The sequence below is a fragment of the Capricornis sumatraensis genome, chromosome 1 (genome assembly GCF_032405125.1).
Source record: "Capricornis sumatraensis isolate serow.1 chromosome 1, serow.2, whole genome shotgun sequence".
Taxonomy (NCBI): Eukaryota; Metazoa; Chordata; class Mammalia; order Artiodactyla; family Bovidae; genus Capricornis; species Capricornis sumatraensis.
In genome coordinates this window covers 213,145,056-213,172,735 of record NC_091069.1, presented here as the reverse complement: position 1 = coordinate 213,172,735, position 27,680 = coordinate 213,145,056, and the positions used below count along the sequence as shown (strand labels likewise).

The following is a 27,680-nucleotide window of genomic DNA, read 5'->3' as shown; positions in this document are numbered from 1 at the left end:
CATGAGTCTGAGTGAACTCCGGGAGTTGGTGATGGACAGGGAGGCCTGGTGTGCTGAGATTCACGGGGTTGCAAAGAGTCGGACACGACTGAGAGACTGAACTGAACTGAACTGACCTGTCTTAACTGCCACTATTGTTCTGCTTCCCTGTAATTGGTAAAATTATATATAACCAATTTGTTCTAAGCATTACATTGACTCCCCCCAACCCACTTTAAATAAATACTAAAAGAATTCTAGGATCTTAGAGAAAGTTCAAGGGTACTGAACAGACAGTGGGGAGGAGGGGGAAGAAGACACTAGAGATGATAAAAATCAGTTTTATGATTTAGTCTCATTCTGTCTCAAATCTATACATGTGAGGCTGACTGTGCTAAATTTGAAATTTGTGCCAAATCATGCAAACATATTTATGATTTACTGATATAATCAGAGTTGGAATAAGAGGGAAGTGAACCTTAAATATCAACAAGTATTCCCTGTTCTATAGTTCAGTTCAGTCGCTCAGTCGTGTCCGACTCTGCGACCCCATGAGTCGCAGCACGCCAGGCCTCCCTGTCCATCACCAACTCCTGGAGTTCACTCAGACTCACGTCCATCGAGTCTGTGATGCCATCCGGCCATCTCATCCTCGGTCATCCCCTTCTGCTCCTGCCCCCAATCCCTCCCAGCATCAGAGTCTTTTCCAATGAGTCAGCTCTTCGCAAGAGGTGGCCAAAGTACTGGAGCTTCAGCTTTAGCATCATTCCTTCCAAAGAAATCCCAGGGTTGATCTCCTTCAGAATGGACTGGTTGGATCTCCTTGCAGTCCAAGGGACTATAAAGGGTGATAAAACCACACACTTAAAAGCCTCGACTATAACAAAACCACCCCCAGAAGAAAGGGACTCCTAAGAAAGTGACTTCTTACTGAGCAGTCTGCCAGATCCTGATAACAATTTACAAATGCCTGAGAAGTACCTGTAAAATTTTAGCATTTGGTTGAAGCGGTTTAATGATCAGCTGCTTGCCTGCTGTATAAAGAACCTTTTCTGAATCAGGGCCCCATGCTACTGAATACACTGGTGTTCCTGTAAAAAGAAAAAAGAAAAAGATAAACTTTAATTATCATGCTTTATAAAACAGAGATTGTTAGGAAAGTCAAAAAACCAATTTGGGGTATCGTTTCACTTCCTCCTTATTCAATGGACTATCCAAACTGGAGTATATAGCCTGATACTGAAACATAAAAGGCAAAGTAAATAAGAGGTTAGGGAAAGTTTTGCTCTCTATGAAGTGTGGCTTTGGCCTGAAAGTTAGGCTAACGTATTGCCAGGATAAAGTTGACTCCACTTCCATGGGAAAGGTACAAGTTTGATTTACCCACCATACTGGGTAAATCTGTTTTCAATTTCCTAGGACAGGAATCCTAGAGATAAGATTTAGGTATTTTTTAATTCGATTACTTCACAGATTACCTAATATCTTCTGGAAGACTATGCTTTGTTTGAACCTATTTTTTAAAAAATGAATATCATATCAATTGAGAGCATTAAATTATCTGCAGTCCACTGTCTGACCCAGTTACCTATTCATTAGAATATATTCATTAGGGAAGTGAATCAAGGTTATACAATTAATCTATAAAATATTAACCCATTTATATTTATAAAATCAAGCTTTTAAAAATTGTCTAGGATTCCTAAGTCAGGCTATTATAGTAGCTGACTTTATGTGAATAAGTGAATAAATCTTTCAGGAATTTACATGCACAGTAAAATGAAATCTGAATCTAAGGATTTATGAGCAATCAGTAAGATGTGTTTATTGAAATGGAAAACCCAACTGATTGAATCAACAGGGAGCAATCAGCAATCAACAGGGAGTAAATTTCAGTAAGATAAACGCTCTAATTGGGTTTCCCAGGTGGCACAGCAGTAAAGAACCTGCCTGCCAATGTATAAGATGCAGGAGACTTGGGTTTGATCCCTGGGTCGGGAAGATTCCCTGGAGAAGGAAATGACAACCCACTCCAGTATTCTTGCCTAGGAAATCCCATGGACAGAGGAGCCAATAGTCCATGGGGTCACAAAAAACTTAGCAACTAAAACAACAATTCAGTGCTTTACAGGACTTTTTGTTGTTCAGTTGCTAAGTCATGTCTGACTCTGCAACTCCAAGGACTGCAGCACGCTAGGCTTTCCTGTCCATCACTATCTCTGGGAGTTTACTCAGATTCATGCCCATTGAGTCGGTAATGCCATCCAACCATCTCATTCTGTGTCATCCCCTTCTCTTCCTGCCTTCAATCTTTCCCAGCATCAGGGTCTTTCCAATGAGTCAGCTCTTCCCATCAGGCACCCAAAGTACTGGAGCTTCAGCATCAGCATCAGTCCTTCTAAAAAATATTCAAGGTTGATTTCCTTTAGGACTGACTGGTTTGATCTCCTTACTGTCCAAGAGACTCTCAAGAGTCTTCTCCAATACCACAGTTCAAAATCATCAATTATTTGGCACTCAGCCTTTTTTATGGTCCAACTCTCACATTCATACATGACTACTGGAAAAACCATAGCTTTGACTTTGTCAGCAAAGTGTTGTCTCTGCTTTTTAACACCCTATCTAGGTTTGTCATAGCTTTCCTTCCAAGGAGCAAGTGTCTTTTAATTTCATGGCTGTGGTCATCCTCTGCAGTGATTTTGGAGCCCAAGAAAATGAAACATGTCACTGTTTCCACTTTACCCCCTTCTATTTGCCATGAAGTGATGGGAACCAGACTTAGAGGACTTAGAAAATCTGATTTAGACCTAATCCAAAAAACTCCATAAGCATTCCCTCCATAGTATAGGTTAGATATTATACTGGGTCTAAATTTCCTGGTCAGTTGGTGACACCTAGGATTGTCTTGATTCAGAGGAACCTACAGATGGCCAATGAGATGGCTCACCTCAGAAGGTACTTCTTCTATTCTTAGTAACTACATTCTCTTGGAACATTATCTGGGAGTAGCCGGGAGCTAACCTGGGCTTCAAAGTAAATCTCCAAATGAACAGAGTTCAACTGTAATAAACTCCCCAGAAAATGTAAATCAAAATTTCAGATATTCCAAATGTGATTCTTGGTAAGCACTATAAGGACATATGGGAGTAAATTATAGGTTCCTTCTTTATTCCATTATTACAGTTGCAATTATTGTGCAAAAAAGTAAATTTATATATTTTAATTATCAATTATCAAAGCTTCATGAATACACTCAGTAAAATTACACTTTCCTCAGTGTATACAAAACTATGACAAACATCTACCCCCAAGGAAATAATTCAGTAAACACAACTCCCATTGAGTTATACAGGATGTGACTCTAGCCTTTTAGTTGTGGTAAAAGACATGGTTTGGGGTATAGGATGAAGAGCTAGGGACTCTTATGTCCTCTTTCACATTGAATCTGTGGCCCCATTAAGTCAGCTGTGTCACCATTTCCTTGTTTATAAACCTTATAAATCTTCAGAATACTTACCTCCTGTGTTGGGATGTGGAGATTATTCATTTCCTGCTTTTAAGATAATTTTTTAAACAATAATACTGTTAAAGAAACAGGTATAGTAACTTAAAGAATAAAACAAAATAAGCTTATAGAGGAAAATTTAAGCAATTCCTTTGTTAAAATATGTGGTTTTTAATTACATTCCCTCAATCCAAAAATAAAAGGAATTTTTTATGATAAATAAGCAATCCTAAATAAGATCAACAGCTCCCTTATTAGTTACAGCTTCCTAATCAGCAATATTCAAAATGTATGTAACATCAAGAGCTAAGAGAATGTGTCTTTATATTCATTCTTTACATTTAGAATAAAATGCTAAGTGTGAAATTCCTGTATATATGAATGTCTTTATTGCTATACAACTTTGATTTAGGTGGTTCTGGAGAAGATTATTGAATGTGGATGAAATAGCTTCATAATGAAAACAATGATTTCTATTATTTAAAAAAATCCATCTTACTAGCATTTGAAACAAATCTCCAATATTTTTTAAATGTTTTTTAAAAACATTTGCTAAAGCTACACGTCACTTTGTAAAGTCAGTACGGAAATATAGCCTTCAGGTTAAAAAACTTTACAACAAAAAATTTAGCAAATCATGTAATGAGATGTTATAAATTTCATCTTTAACAAAAATGGACAAAAAACATAAATAGTTTTGTAATAATTAATTTCTTGCTTTTTATACTGGGAATTTTTATTTATGCTCTATTTCAGTTAAGACACTCAAAAAGATCTTGTTTTTCTGACTTTGTACACTAAGATCATGTGATCTTTTTGACATTTTTTAAGAAACCACATGCACCTGGGGTTGTGTTAAATGTCAGACCCTTATCTCTCTGTAAAACAAATTATCTAAATTCTTTCAACCTGTTGAAGGCATTTTAAACCACAGAAGAGGAGACAAAATGTATTTCAATTGTTTTAAGGAAGTACATGGTCAAATACACCATGTTTTTCACATTCATACTAAAGGTATCCCCTAAAATGTTGTTTTTACATGTTTTTAAGAATGCTTTTGAAACAAACTCTTCACTATTACCATGAAGCATTAGCTACCTTTGTGTTGAATGCAGTATAGGTCTACACCGAGTGAACATAAGAAGGTAGAGAAGAATCTGACACTCTATAAGCACTATCTATTAGTAACCACCACTACTACTTTGTAATGAAATAAGCAACCATTTGTTATTGTGTTGCTCATGGGAGTAGGCAGTTTATCCTTTAAAACCTAGTTAAAATATGCTGCAATATTTGCCAGGAAGCTTTTCAATTTCTTTGGTGGTCAAATCATTAAGAATTCAAAAACAAAGAATTATTTCCCTTTCATTCTATTTGTAGAGACATGTACTAACAAGTAATATCAAGTGGAACTTATTCCTCAAAAAAAAAAAACCAAACAACTTTTTGGCTGTGTATGTCACCAGGTCAGTACAGAGAAAAAAAGCTAAAATGAAGGCATGTGTTTCTTTACTTTCTATCCTCAGTCACCTCTCCCTTGGAGATCTCAACTTCCTCCATAGCTTCACTTTTCACCTTTCTGTAACAGACTCTCACATTAATATTTCAGCCTTTATTTCTGAGTTCTAACAAATTTCCGTTTATCCCAAAGACATGCCAAAACGTCAAACTCTACATATTTGTATATTATCCCTCCCCATGTACTCCCTCATTCATTCTTCCTCTGAATTATTCACCTCTTACAGGGCGATCATTCCTCTCAGCCACTGAGAACTACGCACTTTTTTCAACCACTCTCATCACCATCTCTGTTCAAGCCTCACTGTACATTAGCAGAGAACACCTCAGTAACCTCCATACCAGTCACCCCAACGTAACCTCTACCTCCTCTAATCGATCCTACATCCTACTGCTAAGGTAATCTTTCTAAAGAGTATCCCAGGTGGCACAGTCGTAAAGAATCCACCTGTCAAGCAGGAGATGCAGGTTGAGTCTTTGAGTCAGGAACATCCCCTAGAGAATGAAATGCAACCCAGTCCAGGATTCTTGCCTGGGAAATTCCATGGACAGAGGAGAGTTGCAGGCTACAGTCCACGGGATTGCCAAAAGTCAGACATGACTTAGAGACTAAAACAACAACAAAACCTACCTGAAGCAACAGGCTTTATCTCTTACTCTCCTGCTCATCTTTTAAAGATTTTTATATGGTTATAGAACAAACTCCAACCAGACTTCCCTGGTGGTCCAGTGGCTAGGATTCCCTGCTCCCAATGCAGGGGGCCCTTGAGTTCAATTCCTGGTCAAGGAACTAGATCCCACATTCTCCGACTAAGACCACAGTCAAACAAATAAAAATAAATTTTTTAAAAGAAAAAGTATAAATTCCAACCCCCTTCATTTAATGTCTGAGGTTATCTGTGTCTTGGTCCCTCTGGCAATAACATCCCTCACACAGTCTACACTTGGCCCAAGGGGTCTACTCCCCTTCACCTGACTCCCAGGCTTTATGCTAGTCTGCCTCTGTGCCTCTGATCATCTAACTTCCTCCGGAGCTCCGCTGCATTGCCAACAAGCCCATTTCCCTACCTAATTTCTTTATCCTTCAAAGTCTAGTTAAAAGATGCTGCAGTATTTACCAGAGAAGGTATTCTGACACCTTCTCTCCCCTCAAAGCATTCATCTCTGCCTTCCTGTCTTCCCACAATGCCTTAAGGCAACCAGCACACCTGCCTTGTGTTATTTATATTTCCTTTACTAAATTCATTATCGGTAGCTTCCATGTTTTGTCATCTCTTTAATCCATTTGAATACAGTAAGGGAAATGTTCTTAAAGGTTCTTAAATGTTCTTAAATACTGTAAGTATTTCTCTCTTTCAATTTTAATTTATAATTAAAATATACAATGTATTGCAAGATAGGGCATCATTATAATTATTCTTGGCCTACATATTACTTTTCTCTAATAAGGAAAAATAACTCTTGATAAGCACCAGTAAGAATCATTTTTAAACATAGTCAAATTCCATCCCTATCCCACTAAAAAACAAAATTAATGCTTCTTCTGCATTGGAGAAGGGGATGACTATGACTTTTTCTATCTTTATGTCTGCCTCCAATTATCAAGAAATGAATTCAGGAATTTTTCTATTCATCAAGGAATAAGTACAATTAACATGGACATATAGTAAAAAAATCATAAAGTGTTTTCAATATTGTTTACATAATTCCAAGTCTTAGAGTAATTCAGGCTTATGTTATTCCATTTTTGTGTCAAAATTTAGTTTTTCTCCTCAAAGGAGCTCAGCATCCCCCACCTCCACCTGCCTTGGTCATTTTACTTGAGATTTTAGCAATTAGCTCTCAGTAGATTAGATTTATAACTATCCTCAAAACGTGTAGCCTATAACAAATCAAACAAACCTTATAAATAACTAGGGACTTTTTCTTCAGGGTTAATGTCATTACAACTTAACTTCTCCAGTGATTTTTCACAGAAATAAAACGGGGAAAGTCTATGCTTACTAGGAAAGTGTGGGTGGGAACAATGACCAAAAATTCATAAATTAAAATCATGGTTCTATAGTGAATTTATAATTTTTAACCTAGAAAAAGATACTAGTTATTAAGCTGAAATACTAATGGGTTAACTAAAACAAAATCTACCTAATTTAGTTTTGCTCATTAATCTCATAATTAACATAAACCTTGAGTAAGAAGAATAACAAGATTCAAATAGGATAAAAATGATCAGCAATTTAACAGCATTTGATGTTAAGGAAATTGGAGCCGTTTGGAATGCTGGTGTAAAATACCATTATGTGAGTCAATGAATACATAATAAAATTACCTATCCTATATGACATAATATGTAATTTAGCTTTTAAGAAAATCCTATTTATCCATTTATCTGGAAGGAATGAACAAAAAAAGCACCATCCATCCCTCTCCAAAATAAATACCATACACAAAAACCAACTCAAAATAGATCATTGACCTAAATGTACACACTAAAACTATAAAACTCTTATAAGAAAATACAGGTGTAAGTCTCCATGATTTTGGATTTGGCAATAGTTTCTTAGATATAACACCAAAACATAAACAATCAAAGAAAAAAAATAGATAAACTGAATTTCATCAAAACTTTTGTGCTTAAGAGACTTCCCTGGTTGTCCAGTAGTTCAAAATCCTCCTGCCAATGCAGAGGATAGGGTTCGATCCCTGGTCTCAGATAGACCAGGATGGAGCAACTAAGCCTGTGGCCACAATACTGAGTCCACATGTCCTAGAGCCTGTGGTCCACAAAGAGAAGCCACCCAAATGAGAAGCCCACATACTGTACAACTAGAGAAAGCCTGCATGAAGCAACGAAGAGCCCATGTGTTGCAACAAAGACCCAGCACAGCCAAAAATAAAATAAATATTAAAAAAAAGAAACTTCTGTGCTTCAAAAGATATCATCAAGAAAATGAAAAGGAAACCCACAGAATGGGGAAATTATATATCCAAGTTGCAAATCATATATCCCAATGGTCTATTAACCAGAATACATAAAGAACTCTTACAACTTGACAATAAAAACACAACCCAATTTTAAAATGTGCAAAGAATTTTAATAGGTATTTCTTCAAACAAGATCTACAAACAGCCATAAAATACATGAAAAGAGGCTCAACATCATTAGTCATAACAGAAATGCAAACCAAAACTACAATGAGATACTACTTCACAGTCACTAAGATGATTATAATAAAAATATAGTAACAAGTGTTGAGGATTTGGAGAAATTGGAACCTTCATATATTTCTAGTGGGAATGTAAAATTGTATGTTTACTTTGAAAAAGAAAACTTGAAGAAGACTTGAATTTACTGATATGAAACTATATCCAATGCAGTTCACAATTCAAGTGAAAACAAGTAAGGAGCATATTGTAGTAGATGCAGTATGCCTCTGGGAATGTTTTCTGGGTGGCCAGAAAACAGGGGTAATATGAAAGACAAGGGTAGTATTCAAGAGATAACTTTATACCCTTTTTTACACTTCAAATTCTGAACTATGTGAATTAGTATCTATTAAAAATTTATACTTTAAAAAGATGTAAGCACTCCCTGCAAGGCATATACGAACAATCAAACTTTTATGATCACTATTATTGAAAACTGTGAGTAGGAAATGGCAACCCACTCCAGTATTATTGCCTGGAAAAAAACAGGGACAGAGGAGCCTGGGGGCTGTAGTCCATGGGATCGCAGAGTCAGACACAACTGAGCACAAACACACATCATTGAAAATAGGAGTTACAAACCCAAATCCCTTCAGAGGTTTATGTTGTGTTCTACCACGTAATATAAATGAGTAAAGTATCCTACGTGGAGTGTAAGAAAACTAAGAGAAGTTTAAAATCCAACTAAAAATGGCACAGCCACCACTGAACTCCAGCTGATTGTATTTATTCTGGAAAGCAGACTTAATGTTGCTAGTTCTTCCAATTTTTCAGGATACCAAAGAGATCCATATAAGAATGTAAAATATCCTAATCTTTAATGCTGGGCCTGGACCATGCTAGTGGGCTAGATTCAGGACACAGGCCATCTGTGGCCTTTGATGAATGAAAAGTCCTTAATTCATGAATATATTGGGTTTCCAAACTTCCTCTGCAAGTCTGGGAATTCTAAATGCATTTTCTGTATAAGAGTGAAATAAGCAGCAATCTGTTTTCCAGACCCATTATACAGACAAATCACAGCACTGAACCAAAAGTGCTATGTCTTCTACCCTCTATCATTAACAATGTTTATGTTAAGCAACTTAGTCTAAGTTTCAACTTTAGACTTTGGAAAGTCCAAAATGGTAGATCCCAGGGATAATCAAAGGGAAGGAGATGCCTATGAAGAATTTAAAGAAAGAAAAGGAGCCTTATGGTGACAACTGGTGAAGAATCTCAGGCAAAAATTCATATTATTGTAGTGGGTAATAAGATAAGCTTTCAAAATTTCTCTGAAGATCTGTGTCTTCTCTAGGCAACATATTTAGTAGAATAGAAAAGAAAGGAAAAAAGGGTATGTATCAGTAGCAGCTACAGCTGAAAAGAACTGCAGCCTCAGCTCCAAGGGGGTGATAATAATCTCTAAAAGAATTTTGTAGTTGCTTGTAAGTCAGACATCATAAGGTAAGAATGCCAAATAATTAGTAGTAACAAAAATTATAAAACCAAAAGTAAATGCCTATTCTTATTAGCTTAAAATAAAATTTATTTTCTAAAGATATACTTTATTACTAAAGAAACAATAAATTGACATTTTTTTCCTCACTGAAATTTGCTCATGAATGTTTCTATGAACTCTGAATTTTCTACTCATGGATAAATATTCTACTTGGAGATCATCTGTACCAAAGACTTAACCTCAGGAGATAATCACTACATATCACTTATGGTTACTTTTGCTAACATTTGGTTAATGTGTAGCTAAAGAAATATAACTATTTTAACACTATCCTAAGAGTGAACATAATTTAAAAAATGAAATCTGCAAATTTTTGGAAGTCAGTTGTTGGAGATGCTTCACAATATGACTTTATCATATAATTCTGAAGAACAGTCTGCAAGCTTTTTGGCAATCTATCTCTGAAGCAGATATGTGCTCAAGACAACATTAATCTGACTTCTGGATTGATTTTATAGGCACTTCTTCCCAATGAGTATGGAAAACCAAGATGCTGTTCTAAGCAGTTTTATTTTACCAAGTTTTGGATCACGAAAGTATCTGTTTCCCTTCATTAGTACTGAAATCAAACATGCAACATAATTCAGAAAGGGTGCTAATATTAAGAAGTTATTAGAATTATTAACTATGGATATTTAATGTATTCTATTTTATTAGATACCCTATGCTGTTTCAGATAGAATATGCACATAAGGCTTCAGAGTTATATTAAAAAGAATCACTAGCCTATAACTCTATTTTTATAGATTCATTAACAAAGAAAAAGTCCTTGAGTATTTCTTACATTTCTGGGCTCAAATAAAAGTCACCATGCCCCATCAGGAAACATGAAAGTAAGAGGAAAAAGTTTAAATAGAAGTAAGAGATTTCAGGTTTTGAACCTGACCAAAATCAGTCTGAGGAACTACATTAGACTGTTTTTATGGGAAAATGTTAAGACATTTATAATACATACCTTGATGAGCTAATGTCGATCTTAGCATTCCAGTCTTTGACCATATTTTTATTTGTCCATCTTCTCCAACTATAAAAAGAAAATAATAATTGATATTTTACCTATAGGAAATATATGTAAACATTACATTTACATATAAAAATCAACTCTATCTACACTAATGCACATTTAAAATTCAGACACAAGTTTCTCTAATTATATGTCACTGCTTCACAGCTAAAAAATTTACCTGAAATTACTTTGAAACAATTTTATCAAAGTAGCCTAACTTTCATGACAATAATTGTTTTTCCTTTAATCTTAAAAGATTCAAATCATGCTCTCATTTTGACTGACATCTCCATCTGAGAAGCACTCTAAGAAAAGTGTTTTCAGTGTGATAAGAAGAGTTAAAGCCAAATTCCAGGGAGTTGGGGACTGAATGGAGTGAAGTAACAGACTACTCTTTTGAACAGTTTGCCTGAAAAGGAAAGAAAGAAAGAGGAAATCGTAGCTAGAGTTATTTATTAGAGGAAGGATTTTTATTTCTTTTTCCTCAATTTTCAAGATAAATAGCATCTAAACACATTTACATGCTGGGAAAAAGAAAAAAAAAACTGGAAAAGGAGAAGTTGAATAAACAGGCAAGACAAGAGACAACTCACTGATAAAAGTCCTACAAAAGGCCCAGGGGACAGGTGTCATGGTTTTCAAATATAACTACAAATTTTCTGTTATTCTCTCTTTTAAGAAGTTAAGCTTAATTTCTCTCTCCTTCAGTCACTAATACTTAGTGACTTGCTTCTAATAAAATATGGTGGAAATGATGGAGTATGACATCCAAGGGTGGGTCATAAAATATATGGTGGCTTCCATCCCTCTCTCTTGGATCATTCACCCAGAGAGAATCTCCAGCGGTCACGCTTGCTGTAAGACCATTCAAGTAGCCCTATGGAGAAGTCCACGCTGTAAGGAACTAAGTTAGGCCTCAGTCATAGAGTCACAGAGGAAGTAGGACCTCTTGCCAACAGCCATGTGAGTGAGCCATCTTGGAACTATCCAGCCCCAGTAGGGCTTCATATGACTGCAGCCCCATCCAACTTCTTGATTCTGAGACAGAACCACCCAGCTAAATGTTCCCTGTCTCACAGAAACTGTCAGCTAATACATGTTATCTTAAGTCACTAACTTTTGGGATAATCTGTCATACAACAATAGATATCTAATATAACAGATGAAGATGAGAAACCCTCAATAGGGAAGGAGATGGAAGAGAGATAGAAAGGAGTAAAGTTAAATGAGAAAATTTTGAATTTTGATGGCTCAGATGGTAAAGAATCTGCCTGTAATGCAGGAGACCCAGGTTTGATCCCTGGGTCAGGAAGATCCCCTAGAGAAAGGAATGGCAGCCCACTCCAATATTCTTGCCTGGAGAATTCCATGGACAGAGAAGCCTGGCAAGTTACAGTCCATGGGGTCGCAAAGAGTCAGATACGACATAGCAACTAATGTGCACACATGGGCACACGCACATACACACACATATTTAAATGAGAATATTTTGAAGAATTAAAACTTATATTTACTCAATATCTGATTATTTCAAAACCTTCTTGACAGAATGTTCTCCATTAGCCATGTAAGAAAACTAATATGACACTCTGAATTATAACATTATATAGCAGTCTAGATCAATACTGTGCCAATTACTTGCTATTAGATAAAAGACACTACTGCTAAATTAAAACATTCTGTTCTGGAAATTTTTCTTTAAAAAATTCATTTTAAATGTCATTTCTGCAGATAACTTACCTGTAACTAATGCTGTTCCTTCATAATTCCATCGTCCTGCCAGCACTGCTCCACTATGAGCGTCCACACTTTTTTCCACTCTTCCTAACTTAGAAATCAGATGAAATTTGCCTAAAAGAAATTATACTTGAGAAATCTCTTTTATTAATTTATCCAATCAACAAGCATCTGTTGAGTACCAACTATTAGACTAGTCAGCATGGTGCTAGGCATCAGAGATACAGGGCAAATAAAATAATTATTCTGAAAAACAGGCACACAAGCGAAATTACAAAACCTTGAAACAAGTGGTGTGACAGAATATATATATGATACTATGATAGTTCAGAGGGACAATAAAATTCTACTGGAATATGGTCAAAGGAACCCAAGAGGAATATCAACAAAGTCTTCTGTTTGAGCAGAATTTTGAAGTTTTGCTTTTTAAAAAAAAACGGTTATAGAAAAGCTAGAAAAAGTTATATAACCGGTTTTTTAAAAAACAGGTTGTAGAAGGAATTATGGAGAAGATCTAAATAGTTGAACACTGTTAAAAAAAATTTAAAAACTGAGGCATATTGAAAAATACTGAGTTTATTTGCACAGAAATCAATTCCAATTCAGCAGTGCCAAACCTTAAGTGGTTAGGAATGCTCCAATGACAGGAGCTCAGGTACAGAGAAATGACAAAACTAAGGATATTACTGACTGACTATAGCCTAAAGCCTAGTTGGCTGTCTGTGATTGGTTATCCTTCGGTTTCAATTTTGTAATCTTGAAGCATTCATTTACAGGCTTAGATTTTGACTTGCTGAAGTATACACCATTAGAGTCACCTCAAGTCTAAAGGCCTCCTTCTTTACTTTAACGGACAAGCCCAAATGTTTTAAATCCTTGCCTTATTTTATACTGTACCAGGCACCGGGTAGACAAAAAGAAGTAGGTTATTTGGTTGCTGTCATCGAAAGTTCACACATTTATAGGCAAACAGCAGAAAACATTTTAAAGCCACCTAATGCATCTGACTTACATTACAAGACCTAAGCAAAGTATTTAAGAGATGTCAAGGGAACAAATCAACTATACAAAGAATAAGTACTACTGCTGCTAAGTCACTTCAGTCATGTCCGACTCTGTGCGACCCCATAGAAGGCAGCCCGCCAGGCTCCCCAGTCCCTGGGATTCTCCAAGCAAGAACACTGGAGTGGGCTAGCATTTCCTTCTCCAATGTATGAAAGTGAAAAGTGAAAGTGAAGTCGCTCAGTCGTGTCCGACTTGTGGCGACCCCACGGACTGCAGCCTATCAGGCTCCTCTGTCCATGGGATTTTCCAGTCAAGAGTACTGGAGTGGGGCGCCATTGCCTTCTCCAAAAGTACTACAGGAAGCCAAAACAACTGCAGTGTTGTTTTGAATGATCATGAAGTCTAGCAATATATAGCTTTCGATAAAATAATTAAGTACAGTTGGTCCTCCATATTCAAAGGTTCTGAAATCCTTGGACTCAACCTACCATAAAACAAACAAAAAAAGCCCAGAAAGTTCCAAAAACAGAACTTGAATTTGCCCTGCACCATCAACTATTTACATAGCATTTCACTGTATTTACAACTATTTACACGGCATTTGTATTGTACTAGGTATTATAAGCAGTCTAGAGATGTCTAGAGATGACTTGCTTCCCTAGTGGCTCAGAGGGTAAAAAGTCTGCCTGCAATGCAGGGGACCCAGGTTCGATCCCTGGGTTGGGAAGATCCCCTGGAGAAGGAAATGACAACCCACTCCAGTATTTTGCCTGAACAATCCCATGGACAGCAGAGCTTGGTGGGCTACAGTCCATGGGGTAGCAAAGAGTCCCACACAACTAAGCAACTTCACTTTCACTTTCACAGATGACTTAAAGTATATGGGAGGATGTGTGTAGGTTATGTGCAAATACTATGCCATTTTATACAAGGGACTTGGCCATCTGTAGATTTTAGTATCTACAGGGGTCCTGGAACCAACCCCCTTGGATACTGAGAGCCAGCTGAAAGTGGAATTAGAAATCCCCCCCCCACAAAAAAATGTATATCTTTTTTTGCTATAAAGTAATAATGTGGCTTGCCTAATCAGATTTTGCCTCAAAGGATTTGATTTCATTTTTAACTTAAGACTTCTCAAGATTCTTACTAAAAATTCATTAAAAATATATTTAAGTCAGATGCATTAGGTGGGCTTTAAAATGTTTCTCTGGAGAATTCTAATACAGATGGTTTTCAAATATTTTATACCTAGCATCTTGTGGTTATTTCACTGACCACCAAACCATTTCCATCAACAAAATCATTTCTGCATTTTACACACACTGCATATTATTTGTAGCTCTGTTGCAGCATTTTTCATTGGGCTGTAATTCTTTTCAAGGGGCCATGTCTTAGTCATATTTTTATTTGCAGTAGTGCTTTTACATAAACAGCATTCATTAAGTTTAACCAACTCAGTAACCATACTTAGTAACTTAAGACTTTGATATTCTTTTTTTTCTCATTCAATCTGATCATTTATTTTCTAGGCCCTCATCAATAAACTACCCCTTTCTTTCATCTAACCACCCACTAGTGCCATCTACTTTTCCTCATATCTTCCTTTTAATTTTCTATTTGCCTCTGGGTCATTTTTCAATGTAACAAGATTACTTTGAATTCAACTGTCCTAGTACTCTCTTTATGAGACTAAAAAAATTAATTTGGATATACTTTTTTAATGCATGAAAAATATGAGTAGGGGTGGATTTCAAAAGAGGAAACTAGATGACCTATAGTGAGTGGCCAATATTTACTTTATCCAATCTATTTCACTAAATGTTAGCATGCTGCCTAACACAAAATATCAACATACTGAATTGCTACATGTCATGAATGAATCTGTCATCAAATAGATTAACAAAGCAACTCGTGAACCATAAATGAAAGGTCCATAAATTTCTTTTCAACGTATTTAGAAATTTTATGTACTTTGATCACTGATATTTCTTATCCTAAAATATGTAATCTGACTTTCTGACAAATGCTGAATTCTTACTTTCCACAACCTCACAGAAGACACACACTGAGACAACTAAGGCCAGCTCTTTGCACAGATTTGGCACTCAATAAATCTTTGACCTTTGTAATTTGTCTGATTGTTACACATTGCTTGAAGAGCACAACCCAAGTAAAGCCTAAGTATAAAACTACATATATCAAAAAAATTTTTTAAACGTAATTATTCCTTTTACGATTTTGGTTCTTCTTCCCTTCAGCTTTTGTATAAATTTTTTAAAGTGCTAGACCAAAAAACTAGAGACCAAATAAATTACCTCTAATTATTTGCTAAGGGTAGGACTGGGAAGAGAATATAAACAATTTATTTATTTATTTAATTGATAGCAATTCATTGATTAAACAGTGGATGATTCGGGTAAAAAACATGGATATTTACAGCCAAATGTAAAAAATTTATCTATTATTAAAGATACACTAAAAAGAGGAGAATGCTATTTAAAAGAACAGAGGAAGTAGATTAAAATTACATGAAACACATTTCTCAAAGTTAGAAATGCCTTAAGAAATGTCCATGGAAACATGAGAAGGCTTGGAATAGGATATTAGAAAAAAGGTCACATGACCACTTTTGCAGACTGCTTTATAGCAGAAATGTTTTGGCAGATGGTTGTAAAAAGCCAAAGAGATCAGTAACCACTAACTTCTGATAAAAAGAAATGAACACAAAAATTCTTTTTAAAGTGGGATTTTAAATGTACTTATAAAAAATTCAACTTTCACTAATTTAAGGAGTGTTTATTGGATTTACAAGAGATTTTACACCAGAATTCCTTTACAAAGCAGTTCCCCTAATGCATTTCACATAATTCTTCTTTAAATATAAATCTTTTAACACATTGTGAAAGATATATCACCTCTAAAAAGTAGGATACAGCTGCATGAAATATTCAAAAAAGAGGTAATAATGGTGAAGAGAGTATTGGAGAGACAAAATACTTGGCAAGAGTCTGCTTTATATACTTCAGGATCTGACCCCCAAATCCCATGTTTGTTGGTTTTTTTTAATGTTACCATTAACACAGAAGATGGAGAGAGTATAACAAAGGGGACAGTGATGAACTCCAAAATCTGTAACCTTTTTTGTCAGCCTTGGGAGAGAAAAGTCAACAGAAGAAAGCTGGTGCCAACTATAAGAGGGAAACTCAAGCAATGAATTAAATTTTGAAGAAAAAAATTTTAAGTATTGGGTTAACATCATACACAGTGAAAAGGTCTAGCAATCTGCTGCACAACATTGTGGTTACACAAAATTATATAAATATATATGTTTCTCCATGTTTATATATATATATACATATATAATATATCTAATTATTAAATATTGGCTTCCCTGGTGGCTCAGATGGTAAAGCATTTATCTACTATGTGGGAGACCAGGGTTCGATTCCTGGGTCAGGAAGATCCCCTGGAGAAGGAAATGACAATCCACTCCAGCACTCTTGCCTAGAAAATCCCATGGACAGAGGAGCCTGATAGGCTACAGTCCATGGGGTCGCAAACAGTTGGAAACGACTGAGTGACTTCACTTGCACTTCCTTTCACTTTCATACACTTAAAAATGTGTTAAGACACATGTATACCTGTGGAGGATTCATGTTGATGTATGGCAAAACCAATACAATATTGTAATTAACCTCCAATTAAAATAAATTTATATTTTAAAAATGTGTTAAGAGTATAGATCTCATATTATATGTATTTTCAAACCAGAATAATACTTCTTTTTAAAGTATTTGATTAACAGAGAACACAGCATCCATATATAAAATGATCTCAGATGTTTATCTGGCAGGAAACCCTTGACCAACCATCTTCCAGTGGCATCCACTTTCTTCTATTTTTGAATATTTCTTTTTCATTTCATTTTTCATTTTTATTTCTGGATTCTGTTTCTAGTCTCACTCTTCCACTTTTTTCCTTTGAACTATCATCTTTTCCTTTCTCTTTCACAAGAGCCAAGATATTCGTAATTCCACCTAGGAGAAGAGACTCAACTACTCTGCTTTGGTTCTCTCTTTTTCCCACATCTAGTTGTGGTAGGTTACCTTATTTTTTTTACTTTGTAATAAACCTAAAAATAAAATACAGTTTCTCATGGGGAAGGAAATGGAAACCTATTCCAGTATTCTTGCCTGGAAAATTCCATGGACAGAGGAGCCTGGAGAGTTACAGTCCAGGGGGTCACAAGTCGGACACAACTAAGCACACAAGCACAAAAACAAATATTAAACTTTTTTTTTTTAATTATATGGATTAGCAATTATAAAACAACCTACTATGTATTGTAGAATTAAACAAGTGAGTAAACATACTGATAATAATGGGAGCCAAGCTTCCACACTGTTTCCAAGTATCGAGAAAAAAGCCTAGAATTAACCCTGCAGTGCTGAACTAGAATTGGCAGTATCAAAATTAACTTATGGCTTTTGTCACGGGAAGGAACCATGGAAGGAAGGGAGGGAGGAAATGTAGGAGGAAGGGAAAGGAAGTAAAGGAAGTGGGGGAGGGAGGAAGGGAGGAAGAAATAGCTGTAGATATGTATGTTTGTAACATATATTTCTTAGCTCCATCCTATGAGAGGGCCTTGAAGCAAACATATCCCACTGAAATGCACACACCTAGCACTCTCATCCGGAGAAGGCAATGGCAACCCACTCCAGTACTCTTGCCTGGAAAATCCCATGGATGGAGGAGCCTGGTAGGCTGTAGTCCATGGGGTCACCAAGAGTCGGACACTTACTGAGCGACTTCACTTTCCCTTTTCACTTTCATGCATTGGAGAAGGAAATGGCAACCCACTCCGGTGTTCTTGCCTGAAGAATCCCAGGATGGTGGAGCCTGGTGGGCTGCCATCTGTGGGGTCGCACAGTCGGACACAACTGAAGCGACTTAGCAGCAGCAGCAGCATTCTCATTTTAGTTTTTAGATATCATTAAGCACACAAAAAAAGAACACGTCTCCTTGGAGAAATAGCTGATTTGGAAGTTGGGACTGGCAAAGTACGAAATGAGCCTGGAACATCTTGTGCCAGCAAAGTGCTCAAAAGATGAGGAAACACACCCTCCATGGCGAAACAAAAATTCATTTGACCTGGCTTCATGGAGCTCCCACTGGCCAAATCTGGGGCAATTTTAACATTAAAATTTGTAAATGATAGTAATAGGATGCTCAAGAAATAAAACAAGGGATGGGATGGGGGGTGGGGTGGGAGGGAGACTCAAGAGGGAGGAGATATATACATATATATATACACATATATAGTTATAATTGATTATTGCTGTCATATGGCAGAAATCAATACAACACTGTAAAGCAATTATTTGCTAATTATAAAAAAGAACGAATAACATAAAATGAAATAAGAATCTATGAGTCTAATCTGATGTAAGTAAACAAATAAACAAATGGGCGGGAGACAGAAGGCTCTTCCTTGAAGTAGAATACCAGCTAATCAATATAAAAGATATTATGGAATTTTAAAAAATATCATTTGGCAACCATCTTAGTAATAAATAACTCAGCTAAGAGTCTTAAATGCTAAGATAGTGGAAGAAAATTTGAGGAGAAAGAGAATATTTTTATATAGTCTGAAAGTATCTGTTTAGAAATTATTTACTAAAAGGGGAAAATATTAACTTTATAGTGGAGAAGGAAATGGCAACCCACTCCAGTACTCTTGCCTGGAAAATCCCATGGATGGAGAAGCCTGGTAGGCTACAGTCCATGGGGTCACAAAGAGTTGGACACGACTGAGCGACTTCTCTTTCACTTTCACTGTAGATTAATTTAGTGAATACAACCTTTCAAAGCAATCAAAGTTAATGTCACCAGTAAAGGGTCAAACCAGAATTATGAATTTTCCACTCTGATGCCTTAAGTATTACTGTTAAAAATGTATAGCTGAATTTAATCATAAAGAAACATCAGACAAAAGTTAATTGATTGGACATTCTATAAGAATAACAGGCCCATAGTCTTCAAAACAGTCAAGATCATAAAAGAAAGATGGAGGATTTCCTCCAGATTAAAGGATTAATGAGATATGATAAAAACAATACTATTCTTTACAAGAAAAAAAATTTCTATAAAAAATAATTAGGACACTTGCTAAAATTTGAATACAAACTGTAGATTAGATAACAATCTTATATCAGTGTTAAATTTCCTGATTTTGATCAATGTATTGTGGTTAAGTAACAGAAAAATCCTATTCTTAGGAAATGCATTGAAGTATATATGGTTAACGGAGAAGGCAATGGCAACCCACTCCAGTACTCTTGCCTGGAGAATCCCAGGGACAGGGAGCCTGGTGGGCTGCCGTCTATGGGGTCGCACCGAGTCGGACACGACTGAAGCGACTTAGCAGCAGCACCATATATGGTTAATGACAAAGGTAATCATGATGGTGTGATCACTCACCTACAGTCAGATACCAAGGGAACACTTCATGCAAAGATAGACTCAATAAAAGAAAGAAATGGTATGGACCTAACAGAAGCAGAAGCTATTAAGAAGAGGTGGCTCGAATACACAGAAGAACTGTACAAAAAAGAGCTTCACAATCCAAATAATCACTATGGTGTGATCACTCACCTAGAGCTAGACATCCTGGAAGTCTAGTCAAGTGGGCCTTAGGAAGCATCACTATGAACAAAGCTAGTGGAGGTTGATGGAATTCCAGTTGAGCTATTTCAAATCCTGGAAGATGATGCTGTGAAAGTGCTGCACTCAATATGCCAGCAAATTTGGAAAACTCAGCAGTGGTCACAGGACTGGAAAAGGTCAGTTTTCATTCCAATCCCAAAGAAAGGCAATGCCAAACAATGCTCAAACTACTGCACAATCGCACTCATCTCACATGCTAGTAAAGTAATGCTCAAAATTCTCCAAGCCAGGCTTTAGCAATACATGAACCATGAACTTCCAGATGTTCAAGCTGGTTTTAGAAAAGGCAGAGGAACCAGAAATTAAATTGCCAACAACCACTGGATCACCGAAAAAGCAAGAGAGTTCCCGAAAAACAGCTATTTCTGCTTTATTGACTATGCCAAAGCCTTTAACTGTGTCGATCACAATAAACTGTGGAAAATTCTGAGAGAGATGGGAATACCAGACCACCTGACCTGCCTATTGAGAAACTTATATGCAGGTCAGGAAACAACAGCTAGAACTGGACAGGGAACAACAGACTGGTTCCAAAAAAGGAAAGGGATATGTCAAGGCTGTATATTGTCACCCTGCTTAATTAATTTATACATCATGAGAAATGCTGGGCTGGAAGAAGCACAAGCTGGAATCAAGACTGCTGGGAGAAACAGCAATAACCTCAGATAATTAGATGACACCACCCTTATGGCAGAAAGTGAAGAAGAACTAAAGAGCCTCTTGATGAAAGTGAAAGAGGAGAGTGAAAAAGTTGGCTTAAAGCTCAACATTCAGAAAACTAAGATCATGGCATCCAGTCCCATCACTTCATGGCAAATAGATGGGGAAATAGTGGAAACGGTGGCTGACTTTATTTTGGGGGGCTCCAAAATCACTGCAGATGGCAATTGCAACCATGAAATTAAAAGACACTTGCTCCTTGGAAGGAAAGTTATGACCAATCTAGACAGCATATTAAAAAGCAGAGACATTACTTTACCAACAAAGGTCCATCTAGTCAAGGCTATGGTTTTTCCAGTAGTCAATTATGGATGTGAGAGTTGGACTACAAAGAAGCTGAGCATCGAAGAATTGATGCTTTTGAACTGTGGTGTTAGAGAAGACTCTTCGGAGTCCCTTGGACTGCAAGGAGATCCAACCAGTATATCCTAAAGGAGATCAGTTCTGGGTGTTCTTTGGAAGGACTGATACTAAAGCTGAAACTCCAATACTTTGGCCACCTGATGCGAAGAGCTGACTCATTGGAAAAGACCCTGATATTGGGAAAGATTGAAGGCAGGAGGAGAAGGGGATGACAGAGGATGAGATGGGGTTGAGGATGAGGTTGGATGGCATCACCGACTCAATGGAGATGAGTTTGAGTAGATTCCAGGAGTTGGTGATGGACAGGGAGGGCTGGTGTGCTGTAGTCCATGGGGTTGTGAAGAGTCAGACACAACTGAGCGACTGAACTGAATTGAACTGATATATGGTTAAAGTGGGATGTCTGTAAATTACTCTCAAATGTTTCAGGAAAAAGTATGTGTCAGGGGCAGGAGAGAGAGAAAAGAGTAGCAATGATAAAGTACATGGGACAAAATGTTAACAATAAGTGAATATGAATAAAGAATATGCAGGAATTATCTGTACAATTCTTACATCTTTTCTATAAATGTGAAATTATATCAAAATTAAGTTTTTTTAAGTCTACCCTTCATATTATCATCAGAGGTAAACAAGTCTAGCTCTTTTCAGAGTCAATCTTGTAAGCACTAAGCACTGTATTAAATACTTTCATATAATATTTCATCTAATCAAGATTCAGGAAGTAAGTTTAAAATTTGCCATACATTCTGCCTGTAAAAGAACTGGGATCTGATGTGATTGTTTGCCATAACAACCCTTTCTTCTTCTGGTTACAAAAGCCCTCTTCTCTTTCCCTTTCCACAGTGGCCAAAGGCCTGCCATGCTCAGGCAATCAGTGTCCCAATCCCTTGACTAAAATGATTCACTCAGTGATGGGCACATGACCCAAGCTTGTCCAGGACCCTTTCTGCAAGGTGACTCCAAGAGGGACTGAGGAAGAGGCACTGTGTCTGCTGATTTTCCTCTTCTTGTAAATTAAGCCTTGGGCTGCTGGCTGCCATTCATGCTCACCTGGGGAGAGTCTGTCCAAGAGATGGTAAGGGTTAGGGGCCTGCTGCCTCTGTGCTTAAAGATCTTCCCCAGGAGCTAGGTAAACCAGAAAACTCTAGCTGTGCATAAGTAAGTTGTTAGCCTAATAAGTTACTGTTACTTTGATGAAAGTACTCCTAACTGACACCAAAGATAAAGTGTAATACAGGTGGAAAGGGCTTCCCAGGTGGCACTAGTAAAGAACCCGCCTGCCATTGCAGGAGACATCAGAGACATGGGTTCAATCCCTGGGTTGGGAAGATCCCCTGGAGAAGGGCATGGCAACCCACTCCAGTATTCTTGCCTGGAGAATCCCCATGGACAGAGGAGCCTGGCAGGTTACAGTCCATAGGATCGCAAAGAGTCAGACACGACTGAGGCAACTTAGCACACGCGCACACACAGACAGAAAACAGTTCAAATTATTTCTAAGAAACAAAAACATCTCCTTAAAAAGTAGAAAAATGGTGCCTTTCACTCACCAATAATAAGACTATGATCAAACTACTTTCCACCTCTGTAAGTGAAAATTAGTATGCGTGCTAAGTTGCTTCAGTCCTGTCTGACTCTTCGCACTGTAGCCTGCCAAGCTCCTCTGTCCATTGGATTCTCCAGGTAAGAATAGTGGAGTGGGTTGCCATGTCCTTCTCCAGGGGATCTTCCCAACCCAGGGATCCAACCTACATCTCTTACATCTCCTGCATTGGCAGGTGGGTTCTTTACCACTAGTGCCATCCGGGAAGCCCAAATTAGCACGTACTAGAAAATAAAGACTTTATTTAATAGAGACCTTACTAAATGAATGTGTGTTATACCTATTTTTAGTGTAGTTATTTTACACTGTTAAACTTTAAGAAATTAGAAACCAAAACTGTTAAAAGCACAACAATATCTGTGAAAACAGAAAAAGTAAAGCCCAAGGTTCACACTTGATTTCAGTATATGCCAGTTTAACTCACTTTCTTCTATGACAATTGGTCTTACAGTCTATACACAGACCAACTGACCACATAGGAAATGGACAAACAACTCAAAACATAAGTCATACTAAGAAGCAGTATCTTTTATAAACAAAGATGAGCAAATAATGTTTATTAAAAACTTACCATCAGAACTTGTGAGGACAAAGATTTCTGCTTGAGTTTGTTTCTTTATGCCTAAACTTTTTGGAAACCAGTGAAGGTCTATTGGGTAAATATCATCAGGCAGCTTTACTATTTGACTTGTTTCACCAGTTAACAAGTTCCACTTCACTATCTGGTGATCATCACTACATGAATACAGCTCTTCAGCAGTAGTCCAGCCCACACAGCTTACTAATTCTTGATGTGTCACCATATTAAGGAGACATAAAACACACAAAAGCCTTCAGTTTTAACAAACACAATATCTTGCAGATGCACATTTATAAGAACAGTATAAAATAGGGCCAAATGTTTCAAGCTTCAAAACCTATTTTTTAGTGTATGACTTTCATATTTTTTCCATATAAGGAAAGGAAAATAAGCATCTATCAAAACAGTTGTAAGAAGAATGGAAAGCAGGATAAGAAACCCAGGTGCCAAAAGAGAAAAGAAGAAAGATTTAATACATGAAAAAAATTTTAATGTGTTACAAAAGATTCTATAAACAAGGCCAAAAGATGCAGAAAGACACCTAACAGATTAAAAGGAATGAAAGGTCTACTCTAATCTGTTGCAGAATAAGTGGGGAGATAAGGGAAATATGTATTTTTTTAAATTTACCTATATCTGTATTGTTACTAGAATAAGCATGTATCATTTTGATAAGTTTTTAAAAATCAACTGCTAAAAGAACACTGAAATCTAACAGTTAAATACCTGCTTAAATGACGTAATAATTTACCCAGGAAAAAATTTACAGCTTAATAGCTGAAACTAAAATCCTATCAAACTTCCTGACATTAAATTCAGGAAGTAATTCAGTTACAATTTACTGCCCACACAATGTGATATGGATAAGACACAAACCCTAAAATTCTTACTTTAACCTATTTTTTGGTCTCTGATTTATCAAGTAGATTTCTATAAATTGAGGTACTAAACTGGCTTACTTCCTCCATTAGAACAGGCTCTTACCCTAGCAGAGTTGTGTATCCTACAGAAGGGACTTTAGATTGTCTTTCATGAGAGATGCTTTCTCCTGTTTATATATGGATTCCTATATTACCATATCATCCTAGTTGGGTTGTTTGCTCTTTTGTTGTTATTGTATAATCATTTTACTTCCTTCTCTTTTCATCAATGCTTTCTATCCAAGCAATCAATAAACTCTAAGAAAAAAGAAAGAGACTATGTGCCATAATTTTTCTGGGATGTTCTAAGTTTTTTTAATACTTCAAAATATGATAGATTAAGCAAATAGCCAGAAAGGTAAAAAATGAAATTATAGAAGGGTCTGAAGAGTCTGCACAAATAGGTAACAAAGTGGCACTGGAATAATCAGAATTCAAAGTAAAATTTAAACAAAAGAACCTTGATATCACTAGACCATTACTGAAAAAGTTCTTCCAGTATAACTGTCATAGCTTAAACAGTGTTAGTTAAAATCTTTATTATACAAAGGTAGAGTATCAGCTAAAACCTAGAAAGAAAATAAACACACACACTCCAAAACAAAAAAATATTAATTTTATCCTCATAAAAACTGATGTAAGTACCCAGCAGACATACGTGAGGTGTCTTCAAACTAGTAAGTCAGCTAAAATTATGGGAGAAATGAGAGGACTGCTAGAATAAGAAAGTCTAAAAATATCATTATTCTTCAGCTTGAAAAGGTAAAAGCAGACACTAGACAGTCAAAATCTGTAAGACTGTAAAAAGCATGACCTCTGAGGGCACACTTTGAAAAAAGAATAAAAGTGATTCAATGAGAAATAAAAGGAATTACATCTTCACTCAAACAGTAAAAAAAAAAAATAAGTAATATAAATTCAAAACATTTGATCAAATGTCTAAAACACTGTTTTTCTATCGCTGAAGGATTACATTTTCCTTTATTTCAAATATGTTGAGGAGTAACATTTTGTAAGGTAAAATAAAAATGAATTACTAGGAAAATGATCTTACATTTGGATGTTGTGACTGTCAAATTGCTAGAAAAATTTCTTCCCTCTTACTTTCAATTTCTGTTCTTATCCCTTCACAGGCCTGTAATAAAGTCTGAAGATGATACTTTTAGAAGCACTGGTCTAAATAACAACGAATGAAGGTAATGGGGCCTACCATATCTTTCTGACATATAATTGGGAGTTCTTGCTGACAAAATACAGGGTTATGCATTTGATAAAATATTTATTATTGCCACATTCACACATGAAATAATAAAGGTCTGACTGCTCAGACTTCCCCAACTTACCCTCCATTTTGTTATGAGTATGAAAAAACAGAACAGAATTCAGTGAAAACATACTAGGTCTTATTAAGAGAGAAATTACTTGATTCTTCTAAAAAAAAAACTTTTTAAAATTTTAGACTAAACAAAAACCAACCTTTTTTATGTACTTAAGTACAGTAGTACTAAAGTAAAGTAAGAAAAAAGTTAATAAATATTTGAAAGATTTAGTGCAAATAATTTGCTTTGGAAAAATACCTGCAACATACAACCTCAAATATTTCAGAAATAATTTACAAAACTATCATTAAAGGAATGAAAAAATCTATTCTCCAACTAGACTACAAAATAGAAGAAAACTTTTAATAATACTACAATAAGGAGATCACAATAAGGTTTATAAGTATTAAAAGGATATGCTTTGGTTCTTTTAAAAGAGATATCTTCAGCCTCATGTCTCCACCTTCCAGCAAAATTTTTTAAATGCCACCTGATTGAATTCACTGTAAAAATAAAAGGAGGAAAATACAGAATACACATTAAAAACAAATATATATACACACAAAATTAAAAGCAAACAAAACATCGGTCCTTAGCACCCCAATGACTAAAGCACTTTCAATCCTGCTGGCATCAGATACATGGAAAGAGGAAGAAACTAGTCAGTGGACTAATTCAGCCAATGGGTGACTGGAGGCTTTAGGTGGGACTTCAGAGGTTCTCTACAACCTGCCTAAAACAGTCCTACAAGTACAGAATGTCAGTAAATCTGACCAGGTAAATAATTTCCAAGGGCTGTCTTGAGGCCTAATCAAAAGATTTTTTAAACTATGGGAGCTTCAACTTTAGCATCAGTCCTTCCAATGAATATTTAGGACTAATTTCCTTTAGGATGGACTGGTTGGATTGCCCTGCAGTCCAAGGGACTCTCAAGAGTCTTCTCCAACACCACAGTTCAAAGTCATCAATTATTCGGCACTCAGCTTTCTTTATAGTCCAACTCTCACATCCATACATGACTACTGGAAAAACCATAGCTTTGACTAGACAGACTTGGCAAAGTAATGTCACTGCTTTTTAATATGCTGTTTAGGTTGGTCACAGCTAGTCTTTTAATTTCATGGCTGCAATCACCATCTGCAGTGATTTTGGAGCCCCCAAAAATAAAGTCTCTCACTGTTTCCCCATCTATCTGTCACAAAGTGATGTGACCGGATGCCACGATCCAGTTTTCTGAATGTTGAGCTTTAAGCCAACTTTTTCACTTGCCTCTTTCACTTCCATCAAGAGGCTCTTTAATTCTTCTTTGCTTTCTGCCATAAGGGTGGTCTCATCTGTGTATCTGAGGTTATTGATATTTCTCCAAGCAATCTTGATTCCAGCTTGTGCTTCATCCAGCCTGACATTTCACGATACACTCTGCATATAAGTTAAATAGGCAGAGTGACAATATACAGCCTTGACGTACTCCTTTCCCCATTTGGAACCAGTCTGTTGTTCCACGTGCAGTTCTGTTGTTCCTTGACCTGCATATAGATTTCTCAGGAGGCAGGTCAGGTGGTCTGGTATTCCCATCTCTTTCAGAATTTTCCACAGTTTGTTGCAATCCACACAGTCAAGGCTTTGGTGTAGTCAATAAAGTAGAAGTAGATATTTTTCTGGAACTCTCTTGCTTTCTCAATGAACCAACGGACGTTGGCAATTTGATCTCTGGTTCCTCTGCCTTTTCTAAATCCAGTAAATCATGCTTCACGTATTGTTGAAGACTAGCTTGGAGAATTTTGAGCATTACTTTGCTAGTGTGTGAGATGAGTGCAATTGTGCAGTAGTTTGAATATTCTTTGGCACTGCCTTTCTTTGGGGTTGGAATGAAAATTGACCTTTTCCAGTGAATGGATATACATTAAAATAAATTCCAAAGGTCTCATCAAAGACTAAGATACATTTTTATGGGATTTAATTATTGAACCCACATGGGAATACTATGA

General features: G+C 36.4%; 1 protein-coding gene across 1 annotated transcript in view; it reads right to left on the bottom strand.

Annotated features, from left to right (window-relative positions):
- IFT80 (intraflagellar transport 80) overlaps window positions 1-26,147 on the bottom strand; it is a 119,584-nt gene extending 93,437 nt beyond the window's left edge. The window contains exons 1-5 of the mRNA XM_068975747.1: window positions 26,111-26,147; window positions 23,445-23,666; window positions 12,457-12,567; window positions 10,666-10,734; window positions 961-1,070 (exon numbers count right to left, since the gene is read on the bottom strand). Coding sequence (XP_068831848.1) covers window positions 961-1,070; window positions 10,666-10,734; window positions 12,457-12,567; window positions 23,445-23,666; window positions 26,111-26,147 — 549 coding nt within the window. The remainder of the gene's footprint in view (window positions 1-960; window positions 1,071-10,665; window positions 10,735-12,456; window positions 12,568-23,444; window positions 23,667-26,110) is intronic.
- Window positions 26,148-27,680: the final 1,533 nt, after the last annotated feature.